Raw genomic sequence first — 16,829 nt, 5'->3', positions numbered from 1 at the left:
ATTGAAGAAGTTGATATATATATAAAATAATTTTTCATAAATAATAAATAATAGAAAGATAATATTTTGGAATATCTAAACAAATTTAGAACTTAGAACTGATTACTGATCAGAGAAAGTGAAATGAGGAATACAATGCATATCACAGCAAATCTTAGATGTTCCTAGAGCTGACGAAGTGGTTATTCACAAGCCAATATTATTATCTTTCATAAAATTACAGTATATTTTATTTCTTATTATGCACTTGTATAAGGAATAATATTAAATATGAAATTTACAAGTTTCAGTACAAAGGAAAAATTAAGGAAGAATAATGTACTAAATTAAAGTATATATATTGTCAACTGAGACATATTTAGAAGTAAAAAATTACACGTCTATAAAATTAAAATGTGTAATAGTTCACATGTATTGTACAAATATATTTTCAAATTCACAGACTCACCATAAATGAGACATAGAAAAAGGAATTAAAATGTAATATTAGTAAAATTAACTTTAGGAAGTTAATATAAAAAAGGTTTAAGATAGAGATGGAAAATCTTCTCGAGTTCAAAAATCATATATTAAACATAATTATATGTAAAACAACTTATGCAAAATTGAAATTTCAGACTTCAGACAGCTATTTTTAAAGAAATGAAGTTGAATATATTTCAATTAGAATAAATTTAAAGCTGATTGAGAAAAAATGATAATATAATGAATTGAACATATCAATGAAAATATAATAAAAAAAAATGAAATTAAGGTAGATTATAATTTATGTAATAAAAAATAAATTAAATCATATATGTTGTATGCTGATACAGGTATACAGATACAGGTATACATTAGTAATAACACCATAAAGTGAAATCATACCACCACCATAAAGTGAAAATCATTTTAAAACAACAAGATTTTTTTCCCTACTTGCCAGTTACTATAAAAGTCTAAAAACATGTTTACACTAGCAGTTATTAAGTGCAAAATAACAATAGTTCAATAAAAATGCTGAAAAAAGTAAAATTAATTAATAAAAATATGTTGTAGTATGTGCAGTATTGTTTACCTTAAAATATTTTCATCCTTTGCTTGTGATGACTGACAAATGTGAACTTAAAATTGCATATTTATTGTAGAAAGACTAAAGGCAATAATGGAACTTCATCATTTGAATCTTCAACAAATCTTATTCATTTTGAATGAGGAGAGCTCTATAAAGATGCTTGATGACTGTTTTTTTTTTTTTTTTTTTAATTAGCTCAAGGCTGTTTAATCATAGGCTGTGGTAATAGTGATTGTCATTTTCTTCAAATGTGATAGCAAAGATGCTTGCTTCATGGACTGAAGCCTTTTTCCTCTAAGTATTTATTCTTTTAGAACGTGATTTTATTTGACACTATTGTATTAATTACAGAACTTCTTTCAAAATTTATGCCAATCTGCCAATTTCTTTTCTATTAAGCTAACATATTATTCTAATTTCTTTGTTAATGTTTTACTGATGGAAATTGGACCTTCATCATAAGCAGACTCTATTTTAAGAAGCAACCCACTTTATTTTTCAGTTGTAAGCAAATGTTTATTTGTCAGAGACTGGTCATGAGATGCAAGTAATTTTGCAACATCTTTAAGCTCCACCACTAGTTCTAATTCCTTTAGTCATCTAATATGTTTACATTGATAGAAAGCTGAAAGTGATGCTGTCAAAAAACTATCTGAAGAGCAAAGCAAGCACCTAAAATAATAAAATGAATGTAATTGAAGAGAGTCATATTAGCAAAATGCCATAAGGCAGGCTATGCTTGTAATATCTTTTAACATGTCACTTTGGACACTCTGCATAAATTTACTTTCCTGGTCTGGGACATGATTGAAATTAAGTAATTGTGAACATTACAGATGCTACTTACATTAAATACAACATTAATAAAAAAACTAATCTTGTAGTTATCTTATTTTTCAAATTATAATAAACTTAGGTTATAATTATATAGTGAAAATAATTTATTTAATACAAAATGTTAGCATCTTTTTTAAAAATAATAAGAATAAAAAATAATCTTTAATTTAGAAATTTGAATGTAATTTATTTAGAGTTTAATAACAATCCACGAAAAACCTTTTTTTACAAGTGTTATGTCACTATTAAATTTCACAAGTACTTTCGATATTCATTTAAATTTAAATTAATATAAAACAAGTATTGTGAGTATTGAAATGTATTTAAATTTGACTAAAGAATATTCTCAGTGTTCAAAATTTTTTTTTTTACAAATCAAAGATGAATATGAAAGTAATCAATATATTTGCAACATTTATTATTTTTTTATTACATAAACCCTGTATACTGCATGTTTACATGGGTGTTTGCAGGAAATTTTCTAGGAGAGGAGCAAGCTTGGAGACAAATAATTACATCAATAATTTTTATTTAATTATTTAATTTTTGGGGTGTTTTAAGACAGACAAGAAATTTTAAGACATGATTCCATGGTTGAGGGTTTAAGGTTACATATCTCAATCATTTTTACAACTATAATTTTGGGAATTTGTATTACTTGATCTTAGGGAGGGGCAAATGCCTATGTATGTATATTTTGTCCCCTGCTTACTTTGATCATTATATGCTTCATCACCAGTTCAAAAATTTTCTGCTGATTAATCAATTCTTAGTGCTGCCTGTTTTTTATGTGTGATGGGAAAACATTTGTGACAATTTTAAAGTAAGAATTTTTGATAAATATATAGAAAAAATATTACAATGTATGCATTAATATTAGCAACTTTATGCAGTGTTTTCTAACAAATAAAAAATATATATGCAATTTTCTTTAATAGAATAATTTTTTCATAAAAATTTTTTATATTTAACTTATCTATATATTTTAGCCCGGCCATCTCTTCGTGGTTCAACACCATTAGATGTTGCATATTCATCATTGATGGAAAATAGTGAATTGGCTCTTGCATTAAGAGAACACTATTTAGAAAAAATTGCAATATATTTATCTCGATGTGGTTTACAGTCTAATCAAGAATTAATCGATAAAGGGTATCCAGATGTTGGATGGGATCCTGTAGAAGGAGAACGTTACTTAGATTTCTTAAAATTTTGTGTTTGGGTTAATGGTAAGAAATTTTTTGTTTTATAAATTTTTTATCTACACACATATAATTTGTATATCTTTACTTAAAATTCCAGGAGAAAGTGTAGAGGAAAATGCCAATCTTGTAATTCGCTTATTAATCAGAAGACCAGAATGTCTTGGTCCAGCATTGAGAGGTGAAGGTCCAGGCTTATTTGCAGCTATAAAAGAAGCTATTAAAATGTCTGAAAGAATTCAAGCAGAAAAAGAAAGTATTGGAGATACATCTGCAGAAGAGGATGAAGATTACATAGACATTGGAGCTGCAATTTTAAATTTTTACTGTGCTTTAGTTGATTTATTGGGTCGATGTGCTCCAGAAGCAGCAACTATTGCTCAGGGGAAAAATGATTGTATTAGAGCAAGAGCTATATTAAGATCTCTTGTTCCTGTAGAAGATTTACAAGGTGTACTTAGTTTACGTTTTAATATTCAAATGCCAGCCATTGGACAAGAAGGTAAATATTAAATAAAAAGTTAAAATTAATACAATTTAAAAATATGCATTAAGTATTGATTAATTTAAATTATTTTTATATTTATTTTAAAATAAGTGAGATTTTTTTATGCATTAAGTTACACACAAATATAGTTTACTGAATTAAGCATTTAATTGAAAATATAGTTCATTTAAATTACAAAAAAATATGACAGATACTGTCATATTTTTGACGAACATCTTAAGTCAAATTATTTATAAACATAACATGCATCTTTATAATGCAAAAAATTTATATTTTACATTTATATTTTATTAAAATAAAGATTTAATCCTTTAATTTCTAGTTGTTTTTTGATATTAAATTTGTTGAAAACCTATTGTTAGATTAGTGAGGTAGCAGTTTGTTGTCAGAAATTTTAGATAGTTTGAATTTGTATTACAAATGGAGGCACTTTTGAGACTGAAATTGATTATGAGGAATGTTAATAAAGAAATGTCTTTATTGAATAGATTATTATTCAAAACAATTGAGGATTACAGGTAGTTCCTGCTTTATGAGTTTATGAGTTCCTAGTTTTATAATTCGACATATTACTGCATTAGGGAGATGGTATTAATGAAACATTGCCATAGGCATGAGTTAATGAATAACCATTTTCTTAATGAGTCATTGTTAAGAGCAGATACTGTATTGTTGTTCATTTGTATCCTGTGTATAAGTTCGTTTTTATTTTTGTACTTTCAGTACTCTACTTGATGTATAAATATAAAGTCTAGCATGTGTAAGTTTTTTAAAATTATTTTTCTACTTTCAAGTATTTCAGATATTCTTTCAACATGTCCAAAAGAAGAGATGATACCATTACTGATATGAATAACTAAAAAACAATGTAAATCAATAATTTTAGAAAACAAGTATGAAATTATAAGCAGTTATGAAGCTGGGAGCATCGTTAAAGATCTTGGCATTAAATATTCTCTAAGTTCTTCTACTGTTTGTACTATTTTGAATAATAAAGAATTATATTTAAAAGAAAGTAAAAATTGCAATCATGAGAATTTTCTCAACAAAGACTGCTTCATCTAGTTGGGCTATGGAAAAGAGCAAGCATTTAGACAAAAATGTATTTAAAGAAGTAATTTTGTTTATTTTTTCTTTGAAAAGAAGGAAACTAATGATAAATAAATATAAATGTAATATTTATAAAAATTTTGTTGCCAAATATTTTTATTGTTGTTTTTTAACATTTTCCTAACTGAAATCTCATATGCAGGAACATAATTATGTATTATGTATTTATTTATATAAAAAATTAGTACTTCTATGTACCAATTAACTTGTAAAGGTGGATAATACTTGTGCTGCAATATCAGCTTAGATCTGCAATAAAGTTTGATTTTTTTTAAGAAAAATTTATAGTTAGGTAAAAACAAAGAAAACTACTAAACATTCTGTAAGTAACTTATGAGTTTGATATGGTTTTATGACAAAATAATTCTGATGGAACATGTAAGAACAATGAACATTATACAAATATAAAATGCGAATATTAAGTATCTTATGATTTTATTACCAGAAAGGGAAAGATAAAATTACATACTGTAACTGATATATCTGATATATGGAGAAGTATACCAAAAGGATAACAAAAAGGGGTGCATAGTTTTCATTGCAGTGATAGATTCTGGATTCCACTATATCCCAGAAACTATCAAGATTTGCCCCTGGTTGTCTTTTCAAAGGAAAGACATCCATTTTTCCTTTGAAAATGGGATAAACACTAGAATAAATGTGTTAAAAAGTTACAAATTTAATACATTTATCCTAGACATTATTGTGAGGTCCTGGATGGAAATTGAAATTTTATGTTAATTATGACAAATATCTGATGGGACAATTAGACTCTCACTTTTTGAAATTAAAACCTGAAGTGAGACTTAAAGTCCTGCAAAAACAATAAAAGCTATTTTTGTCAAAAAGGAAAATAAAATGCTAGAATTACAAGGAATAATTTAAGTTTGAAGAAATTTTAGCTGATTGGGGTTGGGTTAAGTGTTGATAACGACCTCTCCTGCACCCTGAAAGGTTTTGAGTTGCCACAGGAAATGAGGGAAGATCAATTAGAACATGGAATAAAGGAGAAAAGCCTTTTAAAAAGTCATGTTTCAAGGACAGACGTTCTTTGCTCTAATATTTGTGATCCTTTTTTCTTAGAGAGCTGATCGTCTAGGATTTGTTCTTTCTTCAAGATCTGTCCTTTTGCTTACTAATCCATGATCCACCAGGATATGCTCTTATCATTTAGCAACATCCAAGTTCCATGAGTTAAGCAATCTAGCGTCCAACTGTGGCAGAACATGGCAGACGACCTCAAGTACCTACCTGCTCAGATCCAAACTTACCAATGTGCTCCAGGGCATCAATCCTTTGGAAAACAATCATTGAGGGACCAAGCAAATACATTCATAGCTACATTTGGACCTTTTCCTGGACTCCTTTGCTTAAATAGACTTTTCAAAGAAAAATTGTAAAGACAACAATATCCAACTTTTGTAAGAAAACTTTTTATATTTTATTAAATGGGAAAATGTAAATGGTAAGCTTGTCTCAGTGTGTATTTTGTGCTCACACATGGTTGTCTCAACCCCTTGACCATCTCAACAATCGCACCAGTTGGGAAACATTACACTATCATATGTATACTACTAATTTAGCAATATACTACAAAGTTCTTTTTCAAGCACTTTGATGATGAACAATGCTCAATTGAATATTTTGATTGAACAACAGTTAAAATCAGTACCAAATAGATTATTTCAGAGAGTTTACGTGAACAAAAATACTATATAGCAATATTAACAATTTTTGTTAGTTTAGCATCAATTACATATGATTATTGTGCCAAAATTTTTATTATATTTGTCCTATATTGATGGTAGATTAATAAAAATACTTTGTAACTTAAGATATTTTCTTATTTTCACAGTATCATTTTTCTTCATACATCACACTCTCAAGATCATTTTATGTTTGAGATTAAATTCTTATTTTTTTTAAGTTCAATCCAAATCTAAATTTAAAAAATATCATGTTCTATTTAAAAAAATTTCACTTTTAGACTGGTACTGGCGGGTAATGGATAGCCCATTACCAGCCAATACTGGAAATTGAAAATTCTACCATTTGCTAGTGTCAAAATTTTTAGGATTTTATATGAAACGCGCTCTCTTTATTCTAAAATGAATGTACAGGTGATCCATGTTACCCTATGTAATAATAATTAAAGTTATATTATAATTACTAATTAAATATGTTAAACAAAATACAAAAAACATATTTAAACATAAGGAAAATAAAAACAACAAATAAATTGGATAGGAAAAGTATAAAGTAAAATTAAGTTCAGTAATACCTTGACTTATGCAAACCTTGAGTTACGCAATTTGCAAATCTCATTGATTCGTTTTTTGTTTGTGCACCACGCAACTCTTGATTACTCACTCCCCCCACACTATTGTTCAGCTTACATGTTCGGTCATGTCACACGGAATTAACGCATAGCTACACTTTATTTTGTGTTATTTATTTATCTACGTATATCTACGGAGACTTGAGAGCCTCTACTATGTCATCCAAATGAAGTATAACTTATTCTTCTGCATCGAACAAGAAAATAAGAACTTTATCTTTGGAATGTAAAGTTAACATTATTAAAGATTTTGATACAAAAGTGAAAATTTGTGAATTGGCAAAGAAGTTTGATCTACCAGAATTGACTGCCAGAACACTTATAAAAGGTAAACAAAAAATTCTTGAAGCTGTGAAAAATGCTCAATCTTTAAATTCAAGCATCATTTATAAACATCATGTAACTAATTTTGACCCACATGTGAAAGTTGTATTTTTGCCACCAAATACAACCAGCTTGTTTCAACCGATGGATCAGAGAGTCATCAAAACATTCAAATCTTCAAACATTCAAACATTACACGAGATGATCGTTTGCACATCTGCATGAAGCTATGAGACAAAACAACAAGCTCTCTGTTAAAGACTTTTGGAAACAATTCAATGTTTTAGATGCAATGACAATCATTGGACAATCTTGGAATGAAGTTTCACGAAAAACTTTAAATGGTCTGGAAAAACTATGTCCTTTCTTTCACCACAAACTAAGGCAGAATCAGTGCCAGAGCCTGATGAAATTGGTATTGTGATTGAAGAAGTTGTCAATCTTGCCAGGCAAATAAATTTAGAAATGGATAGTGATGACGTTCAAGAAGTGCTGGATTTCCACAATCAGGAGCTGACAATTGAGCTCATAGAAATGCATTAGCAAGATCAAGACATTGAAGAACTTGATTTTTTAGACCCAGTTCAATCAGAAGATCAAATGATGGTTGGAAACTTGACAGAAGGACTCAGTTCAATTGAAAAGGGGGTTACAAATTTTAGAAAATATAGACTCCAACGAAGAGTGCATTTCTTCTACAAAACGAGAAATAAAAAATTATTAGCATGCTATGAGGAAATTTGCAGGAGAAAAAAATTTTCAGCTGTCAGACTAATTTGTTAGATTTTATAAAGCCTTCTACATCAAAATAACTTCGGTTTACGATTTTAATAATATAATTTGTTATACATATGTATTATTTAAGATTTTATTAAACATTTTTTTTTATATTATTGTTTTTCTTAGTCTCTGGCCCCAATTAAAAATAATTTGTATGTATTTATATGCGAAATTATACCCCAACTTATGCAAATTAGACTTATGCGGTTATTGCTTGGTCCCTCCTATCATGTAAGTTCAGGGTATTACTGTATTACCTAAAAATAGGTAATTAATAAGATCTATTTTACCTTATTAATTTATTATTTTAACTATAAGAAAAAAATTAGACATAAAAACTAGAGATTAAATTAAGAAAATTTTTTAAAGATATAACAATGCAATCCAATTTTTTAGAATGTGCAAGGATGTTTATTACAGGAATTAGTTAAGATAATTTTAATAATCTATTATGTAAAAGTAAGTTTTAGATCTGTATATGAAATCTGAATATGTTCATTATGAATCCTAAACTTTCATTTATTAACTGTTTTTATTTTAAATCTTTTAACTGTTGTTACTTTCATCTGTTAACTGTTTTTACTTTAAAAAACTTATTTTTTTCTTTATTCCCTTCTTAAAATAGTAAATGTAAAATCTTAGTTAATATTTTCATTATTTTTATTGATAATCTTAAACACTTTTAATTTAGAACATAGAAGTGACATGCCAATTGGTTTACAACCAAATCATAAGCAATCAGTGGTATTATTTTTGGAGAGAGTTTATGGATTGCCAACTCAAGAATCATTTTTTAGATTATTAGAAGATGGATTCTTACTTGATCTCAGAGCTGCTACTATGTTGGAAAGGGTAATTTTATATTTGAGATAATATTGCTGAACCATTATTAGTATTGTTTTAATAATTTGTAAAAATATTAATGTTTTATGTAATTAACAACAAACAAGAAAACTAGTCAGATTCTTGTTTTATTTTAAAATTATCTTTGTAAATTGTTTTCTTTTCAAAATAAAATAATCCAAAGTACAAATCCAAAATGTTACATAGTTAATGAAAGTTATCTATACAGTGGAGTTTAGTTAAATTTTTCTAAGAAAGCAATTTCTTTCATACAATATATGCAAATTTTTGTCCCAAATTTTTTTATATTAATTATTTTTTAAAATATTTTAAATTTATCTGCATGAATTAAGCTGAAAAATTGCTTAGGCTAGTGACTATATGTTTGCAGAATTTATTCTTTTAAGTTTTTTTTACATACAACCAAGGGACAAAAGTCCTGCAACAAGCAATTTTTTTTTAGTCTTGGTAACTTTGTTGCCATACAAAAAAAAAAACTAATCAAATTTACATTACAATTATTAATAAAATCAGAAGAGACATTTCTTCTCTTTTAAAAGACCACAAATTTTATTTTGAAATTATTTATTTTTACAATGCAATACAACAAAGTAAAAAACATATCATGCACAAAAATAAGAAAAACTCAGACAAAAGTCCTGCAAGTTTGATTTTAGTATTGTATGGCTCCACCTTTAGCCTTTAAAACTTCTTTAATTTTTTGTGGCATGGAATAAATTAACTTCTCACATTCTTTGACAATAATTTATTTCCATACTAGATTTATGTTTTCATCTAAATTTTTCAAACTTAAAATATGTTTTTGTTTCAGTTGTATCTTCTCTTTAGCATATATTTTTCTATGGGATTAAGGTCTAGTGAATTTCCAGGCCAGTCTAATACCTCTATTTGCATGTTTTGAAAATATGATTTTGTTTTCTTTGCTCTATGGGCAGGGGCACCATCCTGTTGATAAATGTTATCAGAAAAGTGATATTTAGCTGTTGATAGAAAATTTTTATCTACTATTTTAATGTAAAGTGATAAGTCAATGTTTTGCTTCAGAATGTGTAAGCTTCCAAATCAATAAGCAATTAAAGTTTCATACGCCATAATTCCTGGTGCAAACTTTAGAGTGTTTGAAATGCAATTAGGATGATATGCCTTACTTTTATTTTTTGTAATACCTTTGTGCTTCCATTCTTAAGTACACAAAAATCTTGATTTGTCACTAAATAATACTTTTTCATTTATTAATGTTCCAATCTTTATATTTTCTACACCATTTAATTCTCTTTTGTTTCATTGAACTTGAAGCAGTGACATCATTTTTTTCTTTGCTTAAATCCATTTTTGTTGTTTTTTAAAAAAATAATTTTTTTTAGTTATTTCACTCCATTTGTTAGTTAACATTTTAGCAGAATTTTTTCCTAGAAATTGTTATAAGACTTCTGAGAACTTTATCTTCTGTCTTTCTAGTATAACATGGCCTTCTTCATCTTGGTTGCACATCTGTTTTTCCATTTTCTGTGTATTTTTTAAGCATTCTACCCACAGTAGATTTGTGGCATTCAATTAGCTAGTTTATTTCTGAATTTGCAACACCTTGTTTTTTAATAATTAACTCTCTCACATCTTTTCCAATTAGTTTACAAATGGGAGCGATAGCTGTATTTAAATGAATTTTAATTCTAACAAGTCCAATATGCAAAATACTTCTGCTAATGCAAGTTAAAACACACAATGATTATTTTCTACATAAAATATAAAATTGCTATAACATAATTTTATAAATTTAATCAAATTTTCAGGACTTTTGTTTTTTGGTTGTAATTGATCTTTATGTATGTGCTTTGAGAATGTAATTTCTGTATAAATCATGATCATACTGTATACATAACATGCATATAACACAGTAGTATAATATGTATATTAAATATATATGTGTATATTATGTTGTAATAATATATGTTATTGAATTTAAAATTTTGTTTAGAATGATGGATCAGAAAGTGAAATGGCATTAGCTCTCAATCGATACATTGGAAATTCTATCTTACCAACATTAATTCAATATTGCAACTATTTTGCAAATGCTGATAATTATGCAAATATATTAGATGCCACACTCCATACAATTTATCGTTTATCTAAAGTAAAAATTTTGACTAAAGGCCAAAGAGAAAGTGTTTCAGATTTCTTAGTAAGCTTAACTCGGTATGTATTTAATTATTTTTTACTCATTAAAAGAAAAGAATTTTAAATAAATAATTTTTTATTTAATTAACTTTTTACTCTATTTTACTATATGTTAAATTTAAAAATTTTAATTTTTATTTAAATTTCTTTAGGGAAATGCAACCCAGTATGCTATTAAAGTTATTAAGAAAATTGACTGTTGATGTATCCGTGATTACAGAATATACAACTGTTGCATTAAGGGTAAGAAAAATATTGAAAAATAATTTAAGCAATTTTGTGTAATATAAACATTAAGAGCTTTTAGCTACTTGATCAAAAATTATTTCATTAATTTTCATTATTTTTAATGAACAGTTTGTTTTCATCTACATAGAATGTATTTTAAAATATGTTAATTTCAGAAGTGCAAATAAAATAGGCTATTTTTTTAGAAGCTAAATTTTTACTCAATTTTTTTTTTCAGACTTGCGACCTGGGAGTTCTCAGGTTGTAAGTTTGTATGGAAGTTCTACAAGCTATGTTTTAAAAGTAAGGTACAATCTTTAATAACAAATTACATTAAAAAATTAAATTTGTTATTTGAAACTACACAGTCTAAGCTGTTTTTCTATGTAGTTGCCATTCTTTTTTAAACATTTTCCCTATCAATGGACAGGGGCAAAAATTCCTTTCTGAAAAAGTTTTCCACTTAATGATTTGAAAAAGTCCATGATTGCATCTTTAACACATTAAGTGCCATGTGTTGCAACTATGCAACACACCTGGCAATTAACCCAGGCTGTGTAGCATGTGTTGCATTTCTGCAACACATGCTATACAACCTATACATTAAAATCTGTGCTGTGTTATTTCAAAGCAACAGGTTAGCCATATCAGTATAATGGAATAGTTAGAGCATGCATGGCCTTTGGGAATGGAAATTGCATTTGGCCCAGTAAATTTTTTTTGATAGAATGCTAATAGAAATTAATTTTTTCTTCTATAAAATATGAGGAATATGCAAAGTTTATTTTTTCTAATGTTTTTCTTGCATAATGAATGTGAATACATATAATACCATAAAAATATAAAACACAAAAACAAATATTTGAAAAAAAAAACTTTTATTTTCTGTTAGTGAAAAAAAAAAAACAGTAAAAGTGCATTATTTTAGTGATTATTCTATTTTTCTTAGATTTGTATTAGTCCATTTATTCAGCCTGGAATTTATGCAGTAGAAGTTCTGTTGAATTTAGAATATGAGCATAAAAGATGGCATAACATGATCAGAAAAAATCATTTAGGCCACATATTGCAATTTCACAAGTTGTGTAAAAACCAAGAAAAGATGTGTTTCAACAATAAAGACAAAATTATATTAAATGGCTATAATTTTTGTACAGGTTTGTCCATAAAAGAAAGTGTGGCCCAGTGTGATATTTTATGCCTCTCTATAGTTGTGCTTAATATTTTAAATGAGAAGTATAAGCCATCAAGATGTTTCTTAAGAGGTCCAAAAACATTAAAATCACAAAGTACTAAATCACAATGGTATGCCTGTTGCATGATAAGCACCTCCTCATACTGTACATTAGACTTCAGACTGGCTAAAAATGATGGAAAGTAATGGACCATCCTGCACATAGTCTGCACTTAACATCCTTATATTTTTACCTTTTTGACCTCATAAAAAACATCTTGATAGCTTACATTCATAATTTGTTACTAAATTGTTATAAAAATAGTACCTTAATTATGGGGCATGGCTTGTAGTAAAGTACTTTTTATTGTTACATAGTTATAAAATGCTGTATTTTTAATTATTAAGTTGAGAAATATTATAATTAAATTTAAATGAAGAACAGTTGTTAGATAAATAATAATCTCATTTCAGTTTTATTCATTTAAATATTGAATTTATCAGACTCCAAAATCTATTGTCAGAAATTTATATATAATTTATATAAGTTTTTATAAAATAAATATTTGAAATTCTAAAAATGATTAAAGAAATTAAATGATGATTTATAGATTCTATCAATGCAGTTTCCTTTTTTTAAAGTTATAAAACTAAAAAATTTTAAATAGATTACTTCTATTTTTGAATTATAATATGTAATATTTATAATAATTTCTATCATTTTTTAAACTATTTTATAATTAGTTATAAATTTTTTTTTTTACAGTTGTTAACTTTACATTTTGAACGATGTGCAAAGTATTATGGAGCTGTAGGTGGTCAGGGAATTTATGGTTCAGCTTCAGAAGAAGAAAAACGTTTAACTATGATTTTATTTACCAATATATTTGATTCTCTAGCAAAAATGGTAAGTTTGGGATACTTATTTTGATAATTTACTTTTTTAATGAAACAAACAAACAAACTTTTATTTTAAAAATATATTTATATATCAATATTAAATGCAAATTAATAAGAATACACTATTCTTTTTTGTATTATGTATTATTAATTTTTATTTAGTTATTTATTTATTTTTCTTCTTATAGTAAATTTACTGAAAATAAATTAACAAAGATAACTGTTAAATGGAATATTATTATAAAAATGTTTATTTTTCAAAACAGACATTTAGCAAATTCTAAATAATTGTTTTTTAAATATTAAAAACACATTAAACTTTCTTAAATCATTTTAATGAAAAGTTAGGCATAATATAATAGCTTCTTGTAATACCAATTTAAATAAAAAGTGTTAGATAATTATACCAATCTCTAATTTATATGGTTATCTTAAAATTATTTGATCAAATAATAAAAATACCAGTACCTTTTAAGTTTGAGAGTCACACACTTTACTTCCCAATTATCTTTATACTCCAGGAGGAAACAAAAAAAATCACTATTTTTATTCTGTGTATGGTGACCAAGTCTATAACATTTCTCTAGATCCAGGGTGGCCAAGCTTCTTGATAGTCCAAGCCATTTTTCAAAAGTTGAAATTTTTCGCGAGTCGCAATTAAATACATATTAAAAAGGTATGCAAAAATGGTATTAAAAAATTTTTTTTACAGAAATTATATTTATTGAAAACATATAAATAAAAGTACAAAATATGTGTATTGAATTTAAATATTAAAAATTAAACACATTTATTCTACTTCTTTTGATAATTCTTTAAAAATTGGTGAATAATTGGTGACAGCACTTCTCAGTAATTCTTTCAGATACTGGTTAGTTAATACTGATCGGTGTTTGGATTTCACGAATTTTAAAGTGGAATAAAATGATTCACATACGTATGTTGTTCTGAATATTGAAATAATTTGAAAAGCAGCCTTTTTTAATTCAGGATACTTCGATTCTGGTACAAATTTCCAAAATTCAGTAATCGACGTCGACTTATATTTTAATTGTAGAGCTTGATCTTCTTGCATCTCTGTTAATTCTAATTCTCCAGATGCTTTTTGGGTCATAATTATATTGGAAATGGNTAGATGGAATATTATTATAAAAATGTTTATTTTTCAAAACAGACATTTAGCAAATTCTAAATAATTGTTTTTTAAATATTAAAAACACATTAAACTTTCTTAAATCATTTTAATGAAAAGTTAGGCATAATATAATAGCTTCTTGTAATACCAATTTAAATAAAAAGTGTTAGATAATTATACCAATCTCTAATTTATATGGTTATCTTAAAATTATTTGATCAAATAATAAAAATACCAGTACCTTTTAAGTTTGAGAGTCACACACTTTACTTCCCAATTATCTTTATACTCCAGGAGGAAACAAAAAAAATCACTATTTTTATTCTGTGTATGGTGACCAAGTCTATAACATTTCTCTAGATCCAGGGTGGCCAAGCTTCTTGATAGTCCAAGCCATTTTTCAAAAGTTGAAATTTTTCGCGAGTCGCAATTAAATACATATTAAAAAGGTATGCAAAAATGGTATTAAAAAATTTTTTTTACAGAAATTATATTTATTGAAAACATATAAATAAAAGTACAAAATATGTGTATTGAATTTAAATATTAAAAATTAAACACATTTATTCTACTTCTTTTGATAATTCTTTAAAAATTGGTGAATAATTGGTGACAGCACTTCTCAGTAATTCTTTCAGATACTGGTTAGTTAATACTGATCGGTGTTTGGATTTCACGAATTTTAAAGTGGAATAAAATGATTCACATACGTATGTTGTTCTGAATATTGAAATAATTTGAAAAGCAGCCTTTTTTAATTCAGGATACTTCGATTCTGGTACAAATTTCCAAAATTCAGTAATCGACGTCGACTTATATTTTAATTGTAGAGCTTGATCTTCTTGCATCTCTGTTAATTCTAATTCTCCAGATGCTTTTTGGGTCATAATTATATTGGAAATGGAAAACTCACCTTGAATTATGTTAATTTCAAATGGATTCAGAAAAAAATCAAGAGACGATTTAAAATATTTCAAGTCTTGAAATCTATTTTGGAATTCCGTCAATATTCCTTCTAGCTTTTTTATATACTTGTTGAGTTTTTCTTGTTTAATATTGGAACAAATTTTTTTAATTCGAGGAAAATGACAAAATGTTTTATTTTTAATGTCCTTTTGAAAAAGTTGTAATTTAGTTTGAAAACTAAATATACACTGTGAGAGGTCAGATATTATTTTATCTTTCCCCTGCAATTGTAAATTCAGTGTTTGCAAATGTTCCATGATATCAGTCAAAAACATTAAGTCTTGTAACCACTCGTCATTGTCTAATTCTGAATAGGTTATTTCCTTTTCTTTTAGAAATGCAGTTATCGGATCAAACAAATCTACAAATCGATTTAATATGTTGTAGCTAGATAACCATCTAACAATGCAAAAGAAATTAATGTCATTTGGAAGTTCTTCGTTCTTTAATTCTTCAAGGAAATTTTTGAATTGTCGATGATTTTTTGCATTGGTGCGAATGTAATTTACAATGTATAACACTGTTTTCATAACATCAGGATATTTTAAATATTTTGTAACGAGATGTTCTCGGTGAATTATGCAGTGAATCAGTATGAATTGTGGAATTTGAGAATCATCTTTTAACCCTTTGCCACCGCCATCCTATTTACGTTAAACACAACATAAAAAAACATTAAGCCATTTGGATAAGCTTATCGATTTTTTTGACATTACTGTCAAAATTGGTATTGTTCGTGAATCGAAGTTTTTTATTGATTCTCAAACAATATTAACTTTGACAAAGTTTTGCGATTACTTTTCTTATCCTATCCATGATGAACTTTTTATTTTCGTGATAGAATTTGACTTTAGCTTATTCATGCAATAATATTACTATAATAAGTTCATTTATGCTATATTAAATTTATTTAGCTGTAATAATTCAACGTGTTATAAATATTCAATTTATGATCTTCAGTTCTGACATTTTATTTATTTTTTATTTTTTATTTAAATGTAAAATATCAGCAAATGTTAAATGTATTACTACAGTAGAACCTCGAAAACTCGGCCTAATGTGGACCGAAGGGTGGCCGAGTTTGTGAAAATGCCGGGTTATCGGGAATGGGGTTAAAAAAGGATAAGTATGCGTTTTTCCTCAGAAAATACTGTACTGTACTTGTATGTATTGTTTACTTGAGAATATAACAGAGAATAAACTGCCCAAATACCCTTAAACAAAGGAAAAG

At 26.8% G+C, this 16,829-nt stretch overlaps 1 protein-coding gene across 1 annotated transcript in view; it reads left to right on the top strand.

Moving 5' to 3' along the window:
- Positions 1–16,829, top strand: part of LOC111622781 (ryanodine receptor-like) — a 420,607-nt gene that overhangs the window by 213,182 nt on the left and 190,596 nt on the right. The window contains exons 57-62 of the mRNA XM_023365203.1: positions 2,881–3,120; positions 3,194–3,595; positions 8,845–9,005; positions 10,993–11,213; positions 11,348–11,438; positions 13,364–13,504. Of these exons, the coding sequence (XP_023220971.1) occupies positions 2,881–3,120; positions 3,194–3,595; positions 8,845–9,005; positions 10,993–11,213; positions 11,348–11,438; positions 13,364–13,504 (1,256 nt within the window). The remainder of the gene's footprint in view (positions 1–2,880; positions 3,121–3,193; positions 3,596–8,844; positions 9,006–10,992; positions 11,214–11,347; positions 11,439–13,363; positions 13,505–16,829) is intronic.

This window comes from Centruroides sculpturatus, unplaced genomic scaffold, assembly GCF_000671375.1.
Source record: "Centruroides sculpturatus isolate CEXI.00-Female unplaced genomic scaffold, Cexi_2.0 scaffold157, whole genome shotgun sequence".
NCBI lineage: Eukaryota > Metazoa > Arthropoda > Arachnida > Scorpiones > Buthidae > Centruroides > Centruroides sculpturatus.
This window is presented reverse-complemented; position numbering and strand designations above follow the sequence as displayed.